General features: G+C 54.0%; 1 protein-coding gene across 1 annotated transcript; it reads right to left on the bottom strand.

The window, feature by feature from the left end:
* Positions 1-275: 275 nt before the first annotated feature.
* LOC143002075 (SH3 and multiple ankyrin repeat domains protein 1-like) lies at positions 276-22,137 on the bottom strand. The gene is made up of 27 exons (XM_076152017.1): positions 21,556-22,137; positions 18,242-18,445; positions 16,715-16,786; positions 16,463-16,571; positions 16,202-16,353; positions 15,939-16,106; positions 15,675-15,716; positions 15,019-15,135; positions 14,821-14,898; positions 14,660-14,726; positions 14,389-14,558; positions 14,162-14,292; positions 13,690-13,829; positions 13,219-13,332; positions 12,594-12,672; positions 7,986-8,068; positions 7,632-7,756; positions 6,832-6,967; positions 6,658-6,738; positions 6,274-6,282; positions 5,992-6,018; positions 5,837-5,893; positions 5,614-5,726; positions 5,334-5,463; positions 2,089-5,248; positions 626-1,516; positions 276-327 (listed from the first exon to the last, which is right to left on the bottom strand). The coding sequence occupies exons 1-27, from the start codon at positions 22,048-22,050 to the stop codon at positions 276-278; spliced, it is 7,002 nt and encodes a 2,333-aa protein (XP_076008132.1). The 5' UTR covers positions 22,051-22,137.
* Between the last annotated feature and the right edge of the window lie 693 nt (positions 22,138-22,830).

The raw sequence follows: 22,830 nt of genomic DNA, 5'->3' as shown, positions 1-22,830 counted from the left end.
CTTCTGTCACCGGCACAAAACGGTATGTGCCGATCGAATTCATGTCCGTCAGAAGAAACCAAGTAAAACTCTCAGTTGTAGAATATAAACTCTGTTGTTGTTGTTGTTGTTCTCCGTCCGTGGCCTGGGCGTGACTCAGTGCGCTCCAGCTGTTGTCGTCCGCCGCTCTTCCCCTCGTGCCGTTATTGTCCCATCTTTTATCAAATCCATTTCTCCCCCCCCCCACACACACACCCTCTCCCCCGCCCCCCCTGCACCCGACCTCTCCGCCTGTCTCAGTCCGTGTCTCGGGGAGAAGAAGTGACATGCAAAGGAGAGGAGAGCCGCCTGGGGAGAGAGAGGGAGGGCACAGGAAAGAATGAGAAACGGGAGCGGAAATGGAAATCAGGGCAAATTAATGCTGAAGTTTAAGTTGATAAAGATGGGAGAGATGATTGAGGAGCGGCGGAGGATGAAGGAAGGAAAGATGGCGTCACTTATCAATCATAAGGATCTAATTATGGGAAAGAGGGATGGATCCGAGTAGCAAAGGGACGAGACACTGTGGAGTTTCTCCCCCCCGGCCGTCCGGAGCGTTCCTCCGCCCGGTGTCTAAGCGTCCCTCAGTGGACGAGTCCTCCCTCACCTGTCTGTGAGCTTCTTCAGCGCTCTCTCTATGTTCATGCGGTGTCCCACCCGCGTCACGCCCAGGTCCAGGAAGTCGTCCTTGGTGAGCGAAGGCAGATGCGATCCGTCTATTTCATTGTCTATAAAACGCTCCCGGTGCTCAGCCAGGTTCAGGTAGGCCAGCCAGTCGGCCACGTCGTACTTGGTCCAGAAGGGGAGGGGCTTGATGGCGAAGGGCTTGGCCGGCGGAGGAGGGGTGAGCTGAGGGTAGTTGAGGCAAGAGGGGCTGGGGGGCAAGTGCATGGGGGAGGACGCTCCGGAGAGGAACTGCGTGGGGGAGAGGGAGCGGGAGACCAGGAGGGGGTTGGCGGTCGGAACGCCGGACGGCGAGTGCAGCGGCGGCGTGTAGGTCTTGTAGGCGTCCAGAGGGAGGCCTGGAGAGGGAGGGGTGAGCGGCCCGGGGAAGTCGAAGGGGTTGTTGTAAACAGGCGTGCTGGGGAGGATGGGGAGGGAGGAGGGGCGGGGCGGGGCGGGGCTGGGCTGCTCCGTGTTGTAGATGAGCGGGCTGGGAGCGCGGCGGCGGCCGGAGGAGCGCATCTCCTTGGTCGGGCTGCACTGGAAGTCAAACGTCTGCCGGCGGAACTTGGAGCGGTGCTTGGGGGAGGTGGGGTAGGGGTAGTAGGTGGGGGAGTGGGGCGGGTGGGAGTGCACGGGGGAGGTGGGCATCTGAGGGGACGGCGAGCGCGTCCAGGTGCGCTGGCTGGGCGCCTGAGGGGACGGGGAGATGGACGGCGTGGCGGCCAGGTTGGGCGCAAACATCTGACGGTGCTGCGGGGAGGAGGTGGGCAAGGGCGAGGTGGAGCGCCCGGTGGGGGGGCTGTGGAAGGCGTCGCTGTAATCTGCCGAGTACCTGGAGAGACACAAGGAGAGACGCTGTGACCCAGGACGGGAGAGCAAACATCAAGGTCATGACCCCAGAAGCTGATGAATGAATCTGAGTCATGTCAAAGGTCATAGAGGTTAAAGTTCACACCTCCCTTGTTTGCTGTGCACCAACCAAACTTATTGTTTTGTTTGGGGGGGAAGTTTGAACATTCGCTCGCCACAGGTGCAAACCAAACAAGCGAACAGGAAACAGGAAGCTTACGGCGCTCGAGGAGGTCTCGGGAATGACGAAGAAATTAAGCAATCTACAGGAAACATGAGCTGCCGACGAGATTAAAGAACAAAGGAAACCAAAGGATGAATGCAAACAATACGTTTAAAAGAGAAGCTTCAAGTTACATCAAAGTCTGCGAGGCGCTCCGGGGGGAAATGGGAGTTTGAGCTGAGGTGTCGTACCGCTGCTGCGTCATCGTCAGCTGATCGTAACGCCACAGAGGAGCAATGACATCGCAACACAGTGAGCTTCAGGACACATTTAGGGAAGTGAATGAGATCAGATTTTTAGTCGTGGAGGCGTCAGAGAGAAGTCAAACTAACCTGTGCATGGTGGGCGACTTGGGGGCGTGGCTCCAGTCGTCCATGCTCTTCATGCCGCTCATCTGCTGCAGCTTGGAGCTCAGCTCGGTGATGATGCTGGCCTTCACGCCGGAGAAGGGCGAGTGCAGCCGGCGGCCTTCCAGAGCCATCCCGCCTCTCTGGAGCGCCTGCTCGTGGGCGCCCACCTCGCCCCAGCCCACTGCCCGGGCCTCGGCGGGACGCTCCAAGCAGGCGGCCAGGGTGGAGCTGAAGCTCTCCTCCGCTTTGGGCCGAGTCTGCTTGCGTTTCCTCTCCTCTCCGTCCATCCTGACGTCTTCTGGGTGGTTTTGTCTCTGCAGCTGCAGGGGGGCGGGGTTGGTGCTGCTCTGCCTGCGTAGAGCGACAGACGGGCCTCTGGCTGCCCCCTCCTTGTAATGACTCATCTTTGGAAACACAGGATTTGCCATTTTGGCGCTGCGGACCTCAAACGTTTGCCCCCCTGAGTAGGTCAGGTAGGGATCCTGGTGCTCGTCTCCTCTCTCCCCTTCTCCTCCTCGACCGTCTCCTCCGGCGCCTCCCCGCTCTCCTCTCAGCCCGCCCAGTCCCAGCATTTCCAAGTGGTGGTCGCTGCTGCTGTGACTGTCAAGCTCCTCAATCCCAGAATCCACCACTGCATCCTGCCAGTCCACAGCCTTGGCTATGATGGTGGGGTGATGGTGGTAGTCGGGTGCTTTGACCTTGGGCCCGGCGACGGCCGCGCTGTAGTCGGAAGAAGACGCCGCAGAGGCCGTGGTGGTGGTAGCGGCGGCGGTGGCGGTCATGGTGGGGGTGGCGTAGGTCATGGTGGTGGTGAGGGCGGCCGTGCCTCGGTCCTGGCCTGAGGGGTTGATGGGGGAGTTGTAGTAGTGGTGAGAGTGAGACACGGGCTGGGGTCTGTGCAGCGACATGCCAGGCAGAGCGGCGGAGGAGGAGCCAGCGGCGGAGGAAGGCGGGAACACCTGCGGGGACGGGTAAGAGGGAGAGAGAGCCGACTGCGTGAGGTTCGCCACCTCGCTGTCGTACGAGGTGAGGCTGGAGGCGGCAGAGTCGCCGCCCTGCGAGGAGGCCTGGGGCACGCTGGAGGGCTTGGGAGATGGAAGCGGAGGCGGCGGCGGCGGGGGCGGAGCGACGGAGTGATGCCGCTGCTGGGGGAACTCCCGCAGTCTCCCGTTCTCGCCGTTGGCAAACTGCAAAGGCGGCGGCAACGGATCTGCGAAGACAAACTCCTCGTCTACATCTATCGAGGGAGCCGGCGGAGGAAGGACCATGAGACCCAGACCTCCGGCTGCCTCCGCTCGGGCGTCTCTCCCGCCCTCGTGCGCCGTGGGGACGGTGTACTGGGGGACGTAAGTTGCGTTGGGGGCGTCCATCTGCAGGAAGGAGGGTCTGCGGGGAGCAGGCTGGGCCGGTGGGGGAGGAGGTTGGACAGGCGGTCTGTTATCGTACGCCTCCTTCTCCCTCTCCTTCTCCCTGGGGCTCGGCCCGTAATACGGTGCAGAGTAGTGGCTGGTGGTCCTGTCCTCCGAGAAGCGAACTCTCAGCCCCTCCCTCGCTCCTCCCTCCTTCTCTCTCTCCGTCCTCTCCCCACCGCCGCCTCCTCCTCCTCCTCCTAACCGCAATATCCTGGGTGACTGCGGGCGGCTCAGGGAGGCGGGGGAGGCGGTGGTGGTGGGGGAGGTGAGGTGGAGGGACACGGGGGAGGTGTAGGCCGATTGCGTTGGGGTCACGAAAAGCGAAGGAGTCGGGGTCTGAACAGGGGTGGGGAACGCTCCCACGGTGGACAGCTGCCGGCCAAAGTGTCGCTCCTCTCGCCGTGTTCTCCGGTCGTCCTTCAGGGCCCTCTCTCGCGCCGCTAGTGCCAGGCCCAGAGGAGACGTGGGGTCTAGAACCTTCCCTGTGAGCGGGTGGATGAAGGTGGTAGCGCCGTACACAGAGGGAGCTGACTTGGGCTGGCCGTCCTGACCAAGGACAGGAGAAGAATACTCAGGCAGGCCGAAGGCTGGGGGCATGCTGCTGGAGTAGTTCACATAGTTGTCTCCAGAAAACATGCCCTCATCGATGGACTTGGAGGGCCGGAGGCGAGGGGTGGGCACGTCCATGTGAGAGCTCTGTAAAGGCTGGATCCTCGTCGCCAGTGCTCCTCCTCCCTCCCCTCCTCCTCCTCCTCCTCCTCCTCCTCCTGCCTCTCCTTGAATATCCTCCTCCGATGAGAGGAAGAAAGAAGCGCTTTTCCTTCTCATGTCGCGGAAACGTTCCCTTTCCCTGCGCGCCCCTCCTCCCGAGGCCGCGCCGAACGACAGCGTGAAGTCCAGGTTCTCCAGGTTCTGCTGCGACGACATGGAGGACGAGGGCGGTAAGGGGGCGAAGGTGGGCTGCTGGGGCGGTAAGGGGCTGAGCGGCGAGGGCAGGCTCGTGTTGGGACTGTCTGAGGTCGCGGCGGCTGCGCTTTCGTCCACTTCCTGCGTAGCCTCGGTCTCCATGCTGCTCCCCTGGCTGCTGCGGCCGCTGCTGCTGGTGGACGGGGCCTTGACCACGATGGTGGGGATGGCGATGGAGCTCTTCTCCTTGGCGGCGCCTCCTTTGCTTCTGTGTTGTCTCAGCCCGTCCTCCACTTTCGACTGCTTCATCAGAGCGCCTCGACCGCCCCGCCTGCCCGCCCCCCTGCCGCCGCCGCCGCCCCCGCCACCGCCCCCTGCAGCCTGCTGCTCCCGACTACCCGTCTGGTGCGCTTGCTGCAACTTGGGCTTGGCGCTGGTGGGGGGCGTGGCGCTGCTGTAACCTCTCCTTAACCCTCCCATCTTGCCTCCTCCCCTCCTGGGCGCCTCTGGCTCCCTGACAGCCACACCCTCTGATTGTCTGCGGAGGGTGGGGACCATGACCTGCTGATTCACGCCACCCGTGCGACTCTCCCAGGGCGATTGGGTGGCGTGCCCCGGCTGGGACTGGATCTGGTACTGAGGTTGGTGCACCGGGGGGATGGGCATGGCCGGCCCTCTCCCCGGGTGCGGGCCAGCCGATAGAGGCGGCTCCGGGGCAGACGTGTTGGGGGGCGGGGGGATTTCCTCCGGCCCCGGCACCGACAGGCTGCGAGCCAGCTTCATGGCCGGGGGGTGGAGGTACTGCCTCTCCTCCTCCGTCACACCTGGGAAGGGAAAGACGAGACGAGGTTAACACGGCGTGAAAAGCAAACCAGAGGCAGAAAGCTTCCCGGGAGAGAAGAGCCTTACCGATAGATTTCTGCCGCATCATGGCGGCGTGCGGAGGACCGGGGCCTGATGGGAACTGAGCCTGGTTGTAGCTGAAGCCCGGCCCCGGCATCATACCGAGCGACGCCTGGGACTGCTGCTCGTAGGTCGGCTTCCGGTGTGGAGACACGAGGGAGCGAAGGAGAGAGAGCAAAATAAAAAGGGGGAAAAGGGAAGAAGCCAAAGACCCAAAGCTAAGTAAGATCATGTTTGTCGTTTGTTGAAACAGTTTAGCTTCTATTCACATTATTATCCGCTGTACCTCGTTGGGGGCGATGCTCTTGCTCCGGTCCCTCTTGCCCCCGTGACCCCGCTGACCCTGGTTATCAGACGTGATGGTGTGTTGGGCCGCCGCCAGTATCTCATCCAGTTTATCTAAGACGGAGACACACGACAGGGTGAAGGTAGAAACCGGCGGCAGAAGCGGCGTGAAGAAACAAGACCCAACGTTCTCTGACGTTCTACGACAACCGGGGGTTTCTTACTCAGTGCCATCTGATAGACCGTCCTCTTCTTATCAGCACCCTGAGAGGGCTCGTATTCTGAGGAAGAGGAGGAGAAGGAGAGAGCATCAAACAGCCTGACTTTTAATTAAAGCTCGGGGGGCTGATGGTGGAAACGATAGAGGCCCGATATTCACCTGCTTTCTTTTTCCACGGCGAGGCAGCTGTGGCGTAGAGATATATATATATATATATATATATATATATATATATATATATATATATATATATATAACCCGGGAAAAGAGAAATTAGGTGGGAGTAGAAGGACAGTATAATCATGTGTATAAAGCAGATGAGAGGAGGGGATACATACGCGGACAAATGTGATGAAGATGTGAGTGCTGATGTGATGAGAGGAGAGGGGAAGATGAGCACGCACATGACAATGACGGCACACAGAGCCATGATTCTCCCACCTTTCTCCACTTGGTGCGGCACGTCGGGATCGAAAGGAGGAAGAGGGGGAAACAAAGAGGGAGGTTGAAATTGGACGGCTCGCATTGCACAACACACGACTCTCCCTCCCCTCCAGAGTCAGTGAGGCCCAAACGGTGAGAGCTGGATCGATTTCTAGACCCTGCAACAACTCCTTTAAATATTTAACAGCGACTTTCCCCGACTGTTCATTTAAATGTAGCACCATCCTGTGCAGAGAAGCTGCTGACTCGCCCAAAACAAGCTGTTTGGTGCAAATCCACTGCGTTTCTAACTTATCTCAAACTGGATTTCTACCCCCCTGCACCTCCAAGCCTGCCTGTCTGTCTGCCTGTCTGTCTTTGCGTCCACGTCCCTGGTCTTACCCATGTCTTCCAGCTCTGACGTCATGGATTTGGAGCGCAGGGCGATGGCGGGAGGAGTCAGTCTTTTAGTCTGCGGCGGGGCTGCCAGGGGAAGCAGGCCAAAGTCAGACTTCATGTTGAGCACCCTGATGTAAACACACGGCAGAGACGGTAGGAGGGAGTGCTTGGACTAACCTTTCTTCCTGGCCGTGTCCTCCAGTTCAGGGTTGCGAGCGACCATCACCACCTTCACCATCAGACTGTTGCCCCCCTGCCGGATCATGTTGACCACCTGCCTGTGGCCCACCTTCACCACGTTCTGGCCGTTCACCTGACGGGACACGGGGAGACACGGCGGCTGAACGCGGGAACGGACACGGCGTCTCACATGAATCTCAAATCAAACGGAACAAATCAATAGAATAGAAGGAAGCTCAGATTGTTCCCTGTTTCCCTTTGCCTCGGTGCAGAACTATGAAGCATTCCTGTCAGGCGGCGGCGGTGGCGGCGGCAGTTCATCTCATTTATAAAGGCTGCTACATAAGTGAGTCATATTAAGATGAATATCAATTAGGTGTGTGTGTCAGCTTTAATGGCACTTTGACAATCCCCGTTTTTAAAGTGTATATTTAAGGACACCTAAGGTAACTTACTTGGGCATCAAGTAGAACCTGTCCATGTGATCGCCACAGTGAATCATTGATAAGAAAGCAATTACAGCCTCACCCACACGGCATGTGAGAAGCCTCCTAACGGGATATGTGCTTAGGCTCAGCCTGTGATACTCAGTCAGGCTCAATCCTGCGTTAACACACTGCAGGCTCATGAAGAACTCAGTGTTCAGGGCCAGAAATGGGGCCAAGCAAACACACTTCATCAATGTGCTCCTGTTTGTTTTACTGAAACAAAATACTACATTTAAATCTGTGTTACTTGTTTTCAACTCCTGCCCGCTACTAAATATGAATGATAATCAAAGTGCAGGCGGTCCGTACCTCAATGAGGAAGTCCCCCATCCTCAGGCCTGCCCGCCAAGCCACGCCCCCTTCATCCACAGATTCTAGGTACTGCAGCGCCGGGAACGCTGGTGTCGGAGTGAACTCCTCTATGGGAGTCTGAGCTGGAGGGGAGAACGCAAAGAGAGGAAGACACGCATGAGCGGACACAGATAACAAGAACGCACGGATGAAAATGAGGCAGGGGACGGAGAGAGAGAGAGAGAGAGTGAGAGAGAGAGAGTGAGAGAGAGAGAGAGAGAGAAGAAAGTGTGAAATGGAGGAGCAAAGACTGAAATCTATACATGCAGGAGTCAGGGAGTGAAATTGAAAGGCAGAGAATGGTTTGCTCACCTTTGGCTCCTCTAAGCACGAAGCCAAAGCCCTCATTGTCTTTCTTCTGCAGGAGTACTGTCTTCTCCTTAATGATGTAGTCACTTAGAGGGAGGAGACGGAGTGCAAAAGTGGTGGAAAGGGAGACGGGGAGAGACAGTGAGAGAGAAGAGGGAGGGAGAGAGAGAGAGAGCTATATGACAGTGTCTTATTGTCATGCAAATAAAGCAAAACATCTCCACTGCTACACACCATGGACTCACACTGCAGCAAAGAACAGGTCAGCTTAAGAAAGTCACACGGATGAGAGGATGGCAGGGGTGCAGTTGGTGTTATAATGGGATGAAGGGTGTATGGGATGAGGAGCCACACTAAGGTCCTGTTCAGTCAGAGCAGACCAGCACTGGGCCGGGGGGCAAGGGGGGGGAGAAATGTGCACACACACTTCACTGATAATGGAAACTTCCAAATGCACCTAAATGGCTGGATTAGCTTTCAGAGCCTCTGGCAGCTTTGACAAGGAAGCTGCTTTACCAACTCAGTGGCACCGTCACCCCTCATACATGAGACTAAGAATGGTGTGGGAGAAGAAACCAGACAGGCCTCTAATCTCTCTCTCTCTCTCTCTCTCTCTCTCTCTCCCTACGAGCAGCTCCTCTGCTCTAAGACCACAGGAGGCAAGGACACATGTGCCGGTCGGAGGCGGTGATGTTGATTGATTGACATGACAATCTTATTATCAGACAGTTGGAATAGAATAATGACATATTTAGTCTAACAATCAGCCAATCAGCGTGGGTTTAGAGCCGCTTCTTTCACGTGACATCGGCCGGTCGCACGCCACACAACCTCATCTCAGGACTTGACTCGGTCAGACACTCAAGGTGAGGTGTGTGTGAACGGGACAAACGGCTCAGTTGCAGGATCGTCTGACCGTTTGATGCAGTAACATGATGAGAATCTCCCCTTTCAAAGTTTGGCTCAATCAAAGTCAATTATTAACTTTTACCGCACATAAAAGGTTCATTTACAGCAAAGCTATGGATCCAGAAGCCTCCACCCACATCCATACATGCATCCAACCCTAAACTCTAAAGAAACACACCGGATATTTTATAAAATGTCAGCAAATTAACATCTGAACGAGGTAACGGACATAGAAAATGTGGAAAAGCCTCACAAGCTCCTCCTCCTCCTCCTCCTCCTCCTCCTCTAGTAACTTCCTGGTGCCTTCTCTCATCAGTTGGCAGCTTGCAGGAAGTCGCCACCATAATGTGAAACACCCAGACCCAGACTCAGACCCAGATCTTTACCCAGACCCGGTCAGGACTTCTAATATTTAATCCAGCCATGTATGAGCTCAGCGCCAGGCCGTGTACTGACTCAGGGCCGGTAGGTTGTTGGCTCACGGCCTCCAGGCCTAAAAGTCTCGAGCTTCGACACCAAGACGCAACTTTAACACTGAACAGACGCTCGCTAGTTTCCCCCGTCTGAGGTCCATCCCTTGTGTGTTCTCCGTCAATGTTACTGTTTCGCCGACGCATCGCCTCCTTCCAGCCATCTGCTCCTCACACCTCACTCCTTTTTCTCTCACCCTGTCCTCCATCATGCTTTCCCTCTCTGAAGATCAAAGTTACACGCAGTGGGTGGACGGATTCGCCGGGCTCTCTGTCCGCGCACATGTACGAGGGGCGGCGGCGGGGAGGAGGAGGAGAGCGGGTGGGGGGAGGAGGGGGAGGAGGAGGAGGAGGAGAAAGAGGGGGCGTACCTGGCGTTGCACCTAGGCGATTCTAAGTTGAGTGCCAGGCTGCGATCACACATCAGGCTTCCTTTTGCGTACATGAGCGTCTCTATTGTCAGGCTGAGCAACTGCACGTCATTCGCGGCCACACACACACACACAATGCAGACGTCCCTGGTTAAGCCCTGTTGACTAGTAGGACACACACACACACACACACTCTCTCTCTCTAAGCTGGCTTCAACCATGCAGCGAGCCTATTAGAGAACAGAGTTATTATGTTCCCTCCTGAGTCATCTTCCTCTCTATCCACAATTACTGAGGGGGGGAAAGAAAAACGCAGCTTTTTTAACCAATCGCCTGCTGGATGTGGATGCAGATGGGCTGAATGATGTCGGGATGAGACCCACACACACCACAAAGTGAGGGACTTGACTGATGTTGATGACACACACACACACACACACACACACACTGAATGGAGACATGGCAGGTACAAAAGAGATACTCCCACAATCATCAAGCACGATGACGTACACACATCTATTTTAAAAATCACATATATGCTTAGTGCACACACACACACACACACACACACACACACACACACACACACACTCTCAGAGATGACTGGTGTCTCCAATGAGAGCTTGACAGGAATTGACACGGCACAGTTGCCACTTACAGACTTATTGACTTTAATCTCAGTGGGCAGTGATCATCATGATGACACACACACACACACACAGACACACACTCGCTCAGTGATTCAATGGGAAAGGAACAAATCTGGGATGAGATGAGACACAAGCCGAGGAAACGGGAAGAAACGTCCTGATGAATGGAAAACATCTGCTTAAAGAAATCATGACTCAAAGAGAATGAAGAACACCCACACTGTCTGACTGAAATGCATCAATATGTGCTCCCTTACACACACACACACACACACACACACACTGCATCCAGAGACACACGGGTGGAAGACACAGAAATAAACATGCTGCTGCAGAGTCTCCATTCAATCGCCACTTTCATCCCACAGCTGTTCACATGCACAGGCGGAAGATTTAACACACGCACAGAGACACACACACACACGCACAGAATACATAGCTTATTATTCTGTCTTTGAAAAGGCAAACGGCCTCTCAGTAGCATCATCTACCTCTCCCCTCTCTCCATTGTCCTCTCCTCACATCCATAGCCAGCCAATGAATGAGGAAACAGCCGCTACCTGTAAATGAACCACACGCTCCTGTTTCTGGGGCCCAGTGACGGCCAGGAAGAAGAGAGGGAGAGAGAGAAATCTCTCTCTCCGCATCCCCCCATTGCCATGTCCCCCCCTCCTCTCTCTCACGCGCGCTCGCTCACTCGCTCTCACTCTCTCTCACTCTCTCTCAATCTCTCTCTCTCTCTCTCTCTCTCTCTCTCGCGCTCGCTCCACCACCTCTTCCTCCTCCCCCTCCTCCTCCTCCTCCTCCTCCTCGGGCCGGAGAGAGCCGCGAGAGTGCGGGAGAGAAAGCGAGAGCGGTGAAAAAGAGAGAGGTGGGGAAAGAGAAAGAGGGAAAAGAGAGAGGGAGAGGGAGAGCGAGCATGCCGGTCTGCAGCCTGCATGGAGCTTCAGACATTGTGGGAGAGAGAGACGGAGAGGGGGAAAAGAGAGATGGAGAGAGGGGCTGAGGAGATGAGTTTGCAGGGTCCTGATGCGGGGGAGGGGTGCAGATGGGGAGCCGGCGTGTGTGTGTGTGTCGGTGTGTGTGTGTGTGCAGATCCACTGACAGGCACATCACAGATTGACTAACAGCTGATTCCCACCCTGGATTTACTCACAGGCGTGTTTGCAGACTTCCCTCTCACTCCCTCCTCTCCACCAAACCACAGCAGCGCCGCTCTGCCACACATTCTAACAAACACTCTCCCCCTCTCCGTCTCTCAGAAATAGCAATTGACATTTTCCCAAATGCCTGGCTGCGGCGAGGAGCACGCTCTGTCTCACCTCGCTCTTAATTAAGCACCACTTCAGCCCGCAGCCGCCGAAATTGCGTTAACCTAACAAAGGTAACGTAACTCCGGCGGGCTGCCGTCTCCCGTTTGCAGCGGCGGCGGCGTGCACGGCTGCGTTAAAGCAAATGTCTTAATGTCAGCTGTAATGTGGAGGAGAGGCTGTGAACCCCCTGTGGCGGCCGGCGGTACGTCCTCTACACGAGCCCAGAGACAGAGCCAACGCTCGCTGCTTCAACCTCCTTCCTCATGACTCATCAGTAGGATGATGTATGCTCACAAACACACAGAGGCATACACACACACACACACACAAACATGGACACATCACCTCATAACACACAGCTCCAGCTACCCTAAGGCAGATGAGAAACAAACCACCACCAGCTCTCATTACGCCGTTACCATCCTCAGCCTTAACGAGCGTGTGTGTGTGAGTGTGTGTGTGTGTGAGAGTGTGTGCAGTTAGGGGCAATGCAATTTTCTTTGGGAACAATCGGTGAGAGGCTGGAGTGACACGCCTGCCGTTTGTGCTTTCAGGCGCTGACGTGTTCGCACGAGGAAACAAGCAGAGCGTCAGCATACAGCAGGACAACACACACACACACACACGTTAAAAAACTCTCATTACTAACAAACAACAGGGTGTCAACTATCTTAATCACCTTGCCCGGCCTGACAGTGTGACCTTTCTACAGAGACGAGCTGGACCTTCAGCCAATCAGCTTTAATCTGGTTCTTCTTCTACTTCTTTATGTGTGCCGACTCAAATGAGAGGCAGAGGGCAGCAGCAGCGCCCGCCTGGCCTGCAGCTCACACTTCACAGCAGCCGATCTAAATGTCTACGAGCGCTGGCGGCTCCTTTCCTGTGTGTGGTCTCTTACCTGGGCCCGTCCGTGCCGTCGTAGGCTCCCACTGTGACGTTCCGGAAAAGCTTCCTCTTGGATTTGTCACTGCGCGGCTCTGCAAGGAACATTCAGGTCACAGCACACACACCAAACACACACACACACACACACACAGGCTCCCATTTAAAACAGCCACCTCCAGTTTGCGTCATTAAAGCGCGTGGTCTTTGTCACGACGCAGCTCAATCAAACATATTGACGCCATGTGCTCGGGAATTCTATATGCGGTATGTTTTTGTTGCCGTGTCAACAGTGCAAGACACGAGAGGGAGAGTGAGCGACGGTGGCGTACACGTGCCGCCGCCTGCTGCGAGGAAACCAAGCGGACATGTGCAGTCACTTTGAGCCAAACCATCCATCAGCTCCTCAGATACTTCCTGCAAACGCTCCGGCAGCTAACGAGAGGGAAAACCTTCTCATCAGGCACCAGACTCTTTTCCCAAACACATTGCGGAGCTATATATAAAATATAGGACGTGGACCGAACCGCTCCCGTCTCAATAGGTCACGACAAAACCCGATGGGAATTTTTTACGGAACAACTAGGTTGAGCGTCGGCTGCGGGCGGTGAAGCTGCCAGCTGAGGTCGTCTGAGTCTGACCTGATCGATTGTCTTTGCCGGGAGCCGCCACCTCCTCCACACAGTCTGAGGGAAACCAGCCGGTGCGGCCTTTCACCGTCCCCTCCCAGAATCCTCCCTCTCCCACACTCAGCACTGAGGAGAGACGGAGGAAGGAGACGTGTTAGAGAGGAAATGTCAAAGCGTTTACCTCGGAACAACTCGAGGAGCACTTCAGAGTGAGAGAGGCTGAGTTCTGTCTCCGTCTCTGCTGGATATCAAATAACATTCCACATGGAAAACATAAAGGGGCGTGGCTTATACGGGCCACCATCAGGCCGACCGGTACCGACTTCCTGCCTGGATCACGTCACACATGTTCACACAGCTCCGTGAGAATTAGATCACGTATTTATCCTGCATAGTCAACAACAAAACCAAAACAAGCTGAGAGGAAATCATCCAGGGGAAATGCGGCCGTGATACAAATCTCTCCTCGCGTCTGTGTTTCACCTTTGACCTTGTCCCCTTTGTTGATGGTGAGCTCTCTGTCTCCGCTGGCTGAGTGGGCGCGAGTGGCCACATACACCCGGCCCGGCACAGCACTGTACATCCGCCTCATTTGACCTCCGCCGCTGCCTGCAGAGGTCGCACTACAGAGGGGGGGAAAAGAGAGAGAGAGAGAGAGAGAGAGAGAGACAGAGACAGAAACAGAGAGACAGAGAGAGAAAGAGAGAGAGAGAGAGAGAGAGAGAGACAGAGACAGAGAGAGAGAGAGAGAGAGACAGAGACAGAGAAAGAGAGAGAGAGAGAGAGAGAGAGAGAGAGAGACAGAGAGAGAGAGAGAGAGAGAGAGACAGAGACAGAGAGAGAGAGAGAGAGAGAGAGACCCAACACGACAGAGAGTTATTTAGAGAGGAATATCGGCTATTTCCCTGCTGATGAAGTGTGTGGAATCCATCAAATCACCCCCCGTGTGTCTCACCCCTGTCTGCCTCGTGGCTGGCGATGCCTCTCCTCCGTGTCGCTCTGGCCTCCTCTCCCTCTGGACGGGGAGCGAGTTCGACTCCGGGGGCTGCTGGAGCTCCTGGCGCCTATGGAAGCTCGGCGCTGGCCCTGCGGAAACACGGACAGAACAATGTCCCGTGCACAGAGCGGTGATACAATCATACTGTACAATCATCAACCAGACCCAGTGGGGGGGCTCAGTACCTGTGCTGGTTTGGGGTTGGTTGTGGGCTTTGTGGGCGGGGCCTGGGGGTCAGACTGGGTCATGGTGTTGTCGCTGTTGGCCCTCAGCAGGGGGTGGAGCAAGGGGAGAGGCAGGGTGTGAGAACTCTCCTTTCGCTTGTTAACGTACTTTGGTGACTCCAAGAAGGGAACTGAGGGTGGAAGGTGGGAGGAGCCATGGGGAGGATCGGGAATCAATACAATACATCATCAATATTTGCCCTTTTTATCAGAGTCTGACCGGAGAGCTCACCTGTGTCTGAATCTTTATGGTTTTTGATGATTTCCCCGAGTTCAAAGTGTCCAGACATCACAGCCAGCTGCAAGCACAGACGACCACGACAACACGTGAGCCAAGCTCTCAGTGCCACACACACACACACACACACACAAGCTGCTAGTTACAGTTTTCACCTGGAAAGCCGTCTGGCCGTGTTTGTTCTTTGCCTCCTTATTTGCTCCCCTGTACAGAAGAACACGGACACAGCTTTCCTGATCGATCAGAGGGACAGTGAAGGGTTAACATCATTCAGACAAAGCGCCCTTGTTCTGTCTGTAAAGCCTACAGTAATCACAACTGTTCATAAAAAAAATGGATCTTCCCAAACTTGCCTTGTTGTACAGGGCCGACACGTGAAGCGCCGTGTTCCCTGATGCATTCTGGGAGTTGGTGTCCGACCCGTAGAACAGCAGATGCTCCAGGTGCTGGGCGAAGCCGTTCTGACAAGCCTTTCAATGTCAAGACCGGGGACAGAACGTTCACAAATGGTCAGGATGATGACGTGGAGGAGAGGAGATGAGTTTCATGAAAGAGGCGAGGGAACAAAGAAGGGAACGAGAAGCAAGGAGAGGAGGAGAAGAAGAAGAAGAAGCTGCCGCCGCCTCGCACTCAGATCTCTCACACTCTCATGCAGATACGCTCACAGAAAAACAGGTCAGAGGCAAAGGGGGATAAAGCTGACGATTACATCTGTGCTGTGGTGAGAGAGGAGGGAAAGGAACAGATGAAGAGAGAGCGACTCTCAGCGGGCCCAGAGGTTTCCTCACATTATCCTGCCGAGACCAAAATACCCTGAGATACGTACCAGAGGAAGAAAGCAAACACTCAGCATGGCCAAACCAAAATAAGATACCATGACAACCAGCTCGCAGTACAAACACACATTTATTTTAAGTGCCGGCGAGACACAACGCAGGCAACGCACTCACATATAGGAAATGTATATATGTATGGTTAAAGCTCTTTGTGATGACAGGATGAAAGGTACCTTATGGATTTCTTCCATCCCAAACTCCTCTTCATCCCTGTGCTATGGAGAGAGAGAAGGAAGGGAGGAAGGAGAGAGAGAGAGAGGAGACGAGTGAGAGGCAGAGGGCGCTGGTGCGAGACGACCGCGTAGATGACGGGAGGAAGTGGAGAAGACATGATGAGACAAAGACAGGAACATTTATTCTGATGTCAAAATATGAAAGGGAACCGTGAAGGGACAGACGGACGGAGGGAGGGGTTTGGGTTTGCTGTCTGCTGCTACCAGATGGGAATCGTCCCAGCCGTTCTCGTCTCTGGTCCCCAGCCTGGCTCTGTAGTAGAGGAGGGTCTCACAGCAGGAGGTCTCGCCCCCCGTCAGCAGGGTGTGGTACAGCGGGGTCAGCCCACTGCAGTCCTTGTAGTTTGGAGACGCACCAAGGGACAGAAGAGCCTGGCAGGAAGACATCATCACGTGTCAACAAGCTCCTTCCTGTCTTAAGATCCGCACACTGGCCTGCGATTTGAAAGAGAAGTAGCTTTCTTTACCATCAGCCCTGTGTGGTTGTGAGCCCTGACAGCTTTGTGCACGGCTGTCATGCCGTCTCTGCTTCTGAAGTCCAAATGAGCGCCGCCCTGAACCAGAACCTTGATGCCCTCCACTGACAGGCCCGCCTGCATGGCCACAGCGAGGGGGGTCTCTGACTCACACGGGGGGGGGGGGGGGGGAGAGAGAGTGGGGTGATCGTGGAGTTCAGCACATTTTCATGTATTCAAAGTGAAAATCTCCTCCATTGAGACTAAACTCACCTCCACTGTCAGGGTCGTGGAAGTTGGGGTCCAGACCTTTCTCCAGAACTTTGCCCAACTTCTCCGCTGCTCCAGTCTGAATGTACTCAAAGAACTTCTTCAGACTCGTCTTCAAGGGGAAGAAAGAGGACAAGGATGTCAGAGTGGTCATGCAATCTGTACGCTGGTCATGTGTTCATATTTAATAGAGAAGAGAGGAGGAGAGGAGAGGAGAGGAGAGGAGGAGAGAGGAGAGAGGAGAGGAGAGTTTACCTTTGAGCTGAGCTTGGCCAGAGTCTTCTCATCCAGGTTTGCCTGTTTGTAAACTCTGGTTTTGTACCTAAACTGAGGAGCAGAATATGAAACGTGTGAAAACAGAGAGTGGTCCTTCGTCACACCTGTCATGTTTACCCGTGACGTTATAAACAGAAATAAAGGACTTCTTTTTATATCTATACATGCCAGCGTGTTTGCCTTTCTGACGGTGTTTGACGAAGACGAGCAGAGGAGCGAGGCTGTAAACCTGTGAAAGCCACCGCGCTGAAAACAAATTAAAAATAGACTTCTCTTCACTTTACTCACAGAATGCGGGCTTGAGATTTTCATCCCAGCAGATAAAATAAGCTTAGTTCAGTACGGCAGCTTTACACCAGAAGAAGAACCTTTATTCTTTTAACTCCGGCAGGTTACACTTCCCCTTTCTCCCACTCAGCCTCTATGGAACACAGCCATGATTGATTTATTATCTCCTTTTAAAAGGATGAGGTGAGTTTGGAGCACCTTCTCCATACCTGTGGCTCAACACGGCCGTGCTACTGTGAGTTTAAGGGAAGGGGCCGGCGGTGGAAGTTCATCTGCTCACGGCCGGCGCTCATCATGGAAGACTGTAAATACTTTGGAGCAGAATATAGATACGACTCCTGTCATGTTTCAATCTGGACCCGCGCCATGAATGTAAAGCGGCTGGCCCGGAGCCAAAGTCTGAGGGCAGCGAACTCTCACAGCTGCGCCCAACCGAGGAGCTTTAGCGCAGAGACGCCACCAGAGGGCGCTGACACCGCATGGAAAACAGTGTAGACCGATGCCGCCGCACAATCTTTCACAATCAAGTGGCACAGAAACATCAGGTTTGATTCAGGGTGTGTTGTTTTACGTAATGCAGAGGATTTGGAGAACGTGGAGATCAAGTGGATTATAAGAAAATACATGTTGGGTCGTCAATGTGCAAAGAGAAGGAAAGGAACAAATGACCGTTAATTGAAAGTTAATTTAAAACTCTTAATATCTTCGCATATAACTTACATTTTCCCATTTTGTGTTGCTTTAATTTGCAGAAATCTTCAATGAATACATGTTACTATGGGAATACACTGTACATCTAATCTACAGTATCTATGGAAACTAATCTGGACTCTCTGGCTCCCCCTACTGTCTGGATTTAGGAACATCCTACTCTAATTTGGTTGGACCTCAGTGTGTCAAGAGCCATTTCACAGCACTTCAACTCTGATTTCACCAAAGTGCTAAAGCTGCAACAGATGACAGAGACGTTTTAATGGCTGTAGATAAGGAACGCCTCTTCAGAGGAACAGAAGTGGGCGGCCTTTCATCTCCTCCCGTTCTGGAGCTAAGCAGAAGGAAATCTAACAAGATCACTCCGACAAACACTTAGATAGATCTCATGTTTTTGCTTTCTTCTGTAAAAGCAACAGCATGAAAGGAAAAGGTGTGTGTGTGTGTGTGTGTGTACTGCAATGAAGGCCCATACTCCATCACTTCCCCATGGTCTCCACCTCATACCTCCAGGTAAGGAACCCCTTTCTCAAAGGTTTGGGCGTAGTCTCGCAGGGGACGCTCCTCCTCCAAAAACTTGGCGTCCCTCCCGTCTCCAGCCGGTTGGAAGAGGCCGTAGTTGTAGGCGTCCCACAACTGCTCGCTGAGAGAGCAGATGATCTGGTGCTTGGCATGCCACACCGTGCAGTCATTGTCAAACTGCAGACACCTCTGTGAGAAGGAAAGCAGAAGGCAGAGCGGAGGCGTAGTGAATCGCACGGCTGAGGACAAATATTTCAGATGCAGACTCGTCTCTGGAGGAGAATCTGTGCTAGTGGAATTAATATGTCATGGGCGACACAGACGCAGCTTTAGAGCAAAGTAAGCTGACACAGATGAAGGAGGAGGACAGGGACACCATCCTCCCACTCCCCATGTTTTCTCTGCAATTGCACTAAAGGACTTCTGAACGTGTCTCATGCTCTGTCCCTCAGCACCGCCTGAGGACGGCGTTGATGACGACGCGTCTCCTGGTACACTTCAGCTCACAGCGATGGATTTACAAGAGACCATAACATGTGGACTCCTCCTACTCCTTACTTATGAAGGGAGCTAAACGGGGGACTCTGCCATTTACTGTGCCCACTTACACCCATTCAGCATCTGAGGGCCGGAGCAAAGAGCCCCGACTGGAACGCTAAACTGCCCACTCTGGCCCACTTCTGTCCCCAGGAAAACTCCAAATATGCAAACTTCTCCTTCATTATTTTGCCTGGTTGTCGATGGGAAGCTCACAGATTTGGGGGCCAACATCTCTGTGCCCACTGGAGTCCCATTCTCTGATGCAGATACATCAAAGCAGTGTGTTATCCTGCTGTTACTGTTATTCTTTTATCATTTGCAGATTGTTGTTGCGGCTGAATGTGGTTTTCCTGTGTCCGAGTCATCCCTCCTCTCTGTTTGGCCTCTGTGTCTGCAGAGGCGAGCTATAAACAACCATGACAGATGATGCTGCTGCTGCCACGGGGGCAGGGGAACGCACGGGGGGGCTCGCTCTACTCTGCCAGATCCTGCCTGGCCTGTCCGCGTCCAGTACCCAAACCTGGAAGTGGAGGACAACTTTCAAATTAAAGCCGCACAAAGGTCTGGGCTTCATGAGAGCTATCGCCTTTCCTACAACACGGCTTCCACTCTGTTCCACTGGAGACATCACCTGTGCCTCTAGGGCCGCTCTGCCTCGGGAAAATGGCTTCATCATCAAAACAGAGTCTGATTTGGACACATTCTTTTTTGTATGTGTGGGTGTGTGTGTACCTGAGCACGCACACACACTTCATTATGCCTTAAACATGATTGCACTCCACGTCAGCCACATTAAGTAACTTGGGTGAACATGCGGCCAAGGCTGGTTTGATATTATGGATTATAAATGAATGCAGCAGGAAGTTGGTTGAATGATGAAGGCGTGAGAATGAGCTGTGTGTGTGTGTGCGTGTGCAGAATATGAATGCATTACCTTTAAATAATTAAATACAAGTGCCATGTTTGTGGCAGTAAGATGACTTATCTCCTCATATTCTCTGCTCTGGGGGTTATTACAGAGCGGCTCACACATCTGGAGGAGGCAGAGGTTCCGTACTGGAGCCTGAACGCCTCTCTGTGCTTATTGGCTTTCATCTCAGCGTGAGCGATGTCGGGATCTGTGCCGCCGTACGGCCGCAGAGCCAAATAAAACTCATTTGGAGAGAAAATCCCCTCTGCCTCTTCCTGTGTGTGTGTGTGTGTGTGTGTGTGTGTGTGTGTGTGTGTGTGTGTGTGTGTGTGTGTGTGTGAGTGAGTGAGAGATTCACCCGAGGCTCCTAGGCTACAGAGATACTACCTTACTACCTGCCTGCCTGCCTGGATTATGTATATCTGCTATGCATTAACGAGATTTCACGGTGATTTGTGCGCCGCCTGTACGCTTCCATTCCCTTGCCTTCTTTGTCCCTTTTCTTCTTCTTCTTCTTCTTATTAAAGCCTGGAGCCGTGGGACACAGTGGAGCGGCCGCAGGCTCCGACTGAGACGCACGCTCCCCCCCTATTGTTCCACTTCGCCCAACTGTAAAGTAAAAACTGCAGAGCTCAGCACCGCCGTCCCCTCTGCCCTCCTGGAGCCCCGACCCCCCCCTCGCCTCGCCGTTAGGTTTGCGTTGTTTGATCGTGTAGCCGACGATATTGGCATGGCAACCGGTTCATTAGTGGAAGCAGGCGCCCGTTGCCGTAGCAATGTCTCGTTGGTCCCTAGGAGGTAAACCGCATGAGAAGGAAGGAAGCATGAGATTGTGCACGTATGTGTGTGTGTATTGGTGTAGTACATTGTGTATGTGATATTGTGTGTGTGTGTGTGTGTGTGTGTGATTGTGTGTGCTCACTCAGGGGAGCTCTTCAGATCTTCACCGTGCAGCCTGGTTTCTTTTAAATCCATACATCTTCCTCTTTGCTTATTCATCCCACACCATACATGGCCACTTCCTCCCTCCCTCCCTCCCCCTCCTTCAGCAGCTTCTAATATGTGCTCCTCCTCTTCATCGCCCGGTAATTCAGTCCAATTATATTTCAGCTGGGAGGATTGGGGGTTCTGGTTTGCAGAGAGCCGACCAGCATGCCTGCGAGCCGAGGCAGACCTCCAGAACGAGAGACACACATTCCTTCAGCTTGCCTTTCCTGCGGCCCTCACACTCACACACACACACACTCACACACAGGCACACACACACAGGCACGCACAAACCCAGCCCTCCCCGAACTCATTAAAGACCTATTAGATAATTAGCAATTACTGTTATATCGAGGGCAGATTAGCTGACATGTAGAACAGTGGCATGTTCAGGGAGTTGGAAGATGGAGAGAGGATGAAGGAAGGAGGGGGGGGGGGGGGGGGGGGGAGGGGGGGAGGGGGGGGGGTTACAACAGGGCAACCATTCTCACCTGGGTGTGTGTGTGAGCTGGCTAATTCTCACCTGCTGCGTTCGTACGGCTGAGAGCGATTCTAAAGTGTGAATAGGTGGGAATATGAGTTTTGGAAAGTAATTACGTGGGCCCCGACCCCAGGCAGCAGCGTGTTCACACCGTGTTTATGCCGCCATTAAACACGGCTCAGAGTCCTGCACAGCGTCTCTACTCTCTCTGCCCTCTGGGACGCTCTGGGCTCACGGGGCTGGGATGAATATGCTTTTGAAAGAGGGAGAGATTTGCTCTGGTGTTTAATCTAATGTGAACACGCATGGAGAACATCTGGGCTCACCGGGTCGACACGTCAGAACCTCACGAACACGTTAGCGGTGAGAACACGGACATACCGTTTGTTTGATGTCTGGGATCCCGATGCGGAACACCATCATGGCGAGGAGCGAGTCCTCCAGGGGAGCCACTGTGGTCATGCTGCGCTCCATCAGAGCACGCCGCTTCTGCAGCGCGTTCAGCCCAGAGTGATGAGGCTGCTGATTGGCTGAGATCAGGTGCTGCTGCTGCTGCTGCTTGCTGGCTGGTTGGTGATGGTGGGCGGCTTGACCGGACATGTAAGCCAGACCCCGATTCACCAGGTTGCCCGGCCTCAGCGGCCTGTCTTGTCTCTGTCTACCGACCACGATGGCTGATGGTTTGACCACCTCGCCGCCTTTCCCTTCCCAGGTTTGTCGGCCTCCCGTCATTTCCCTCTCCAGACCCTCTAACCCTCCGTTCTCCGCTTCTCGTCCGCCTTCTCCGTCCCCGTCTTCCTGCTCCTCTTCCTCCTCTTCATCCTCCCCATCTTGGTCATCCTGACTGGAATAAAAGTGCTCGTTATTTCCCAGCATCCTTCGCTTTGCAGGGGTCACTGCAGAGAAGGCTGAGAGAGGAAGCTGTCATGGAGCCAACGCACGGCTTTCCCATGAGACCGGCTTCATCCTCAGACACACGCTGTGGGAAACAGGCAGAGAGGGATGATGTCATTGATGGGGAACAAGTGTAAGTCAGACACACACACACACACACATCAAAGACAGGTAGAGGGGTAAGAATAGAAACATTGGCCACCGGCACTGCCAATAATACCACACATGTGAATGAGAACAGAGCCGGTCCACATTTTCCCATTTAGCCACAGAGAGTGCGTGGGGGAATAGCAGGCTGATGAAAGACGGCCTAAATATAAACTCTGTGAATTTGCATCACAAGTTCATTGCAGGAGAGCGAGCGAGTGAGTCGATGTGCAATTTAGCTCGCCGTGAGGTCAAGAGCGTCGTCACTTTGGATAAACGGGGCTGACCTGCAGAACGGCGGCGGCGGCTCCTTAAAGGGACAGGACGCCTCCAGGTACCCTGACACCGGTGGGACTCTTTCGTCTTTGCCTCGACCTGCCCTCAACTTTGATCAGCGACCTCGGATCATTACCCAGAATGCCTTTGACAGCCAACATCCCTTGCGTTTTCTATAAGCACGTATGTGAGCAGACGCAACGTCAACAACCTGGAATATATACACGACAAATACAACAGCAGATGCTTTGATTGCCTTTGATTCTTCTTCTTCTTCTCCTTCTCTCCTTTGATTCGCCTGCAGCAAGTTAAACTCTGTTTTCTCCCCACAGCAACTTC

This window comes from Genypterus blacodes, unplaced genomic scaffold (assembly GCF_046128005.1).
Source record: "Genypterus blacodes isolate CSIRO-AG114 ecotype Tasmania unplaced genomic scaffold, CSIRO-AGI_Gbla_v1 ptg000055l_1, whole genome shotgun sequence".
NCBI classification, from domain to species: domain Eukaryota; kingdom Metazoa; phylum Chordata; class Actinopteri; order Ophidiiformes; family Ophidiidae; genus Genypterus; species Genypterus blacodes.
This window is presented reverse-complemented; position numbering and strand designations above follow the sequence as displayed.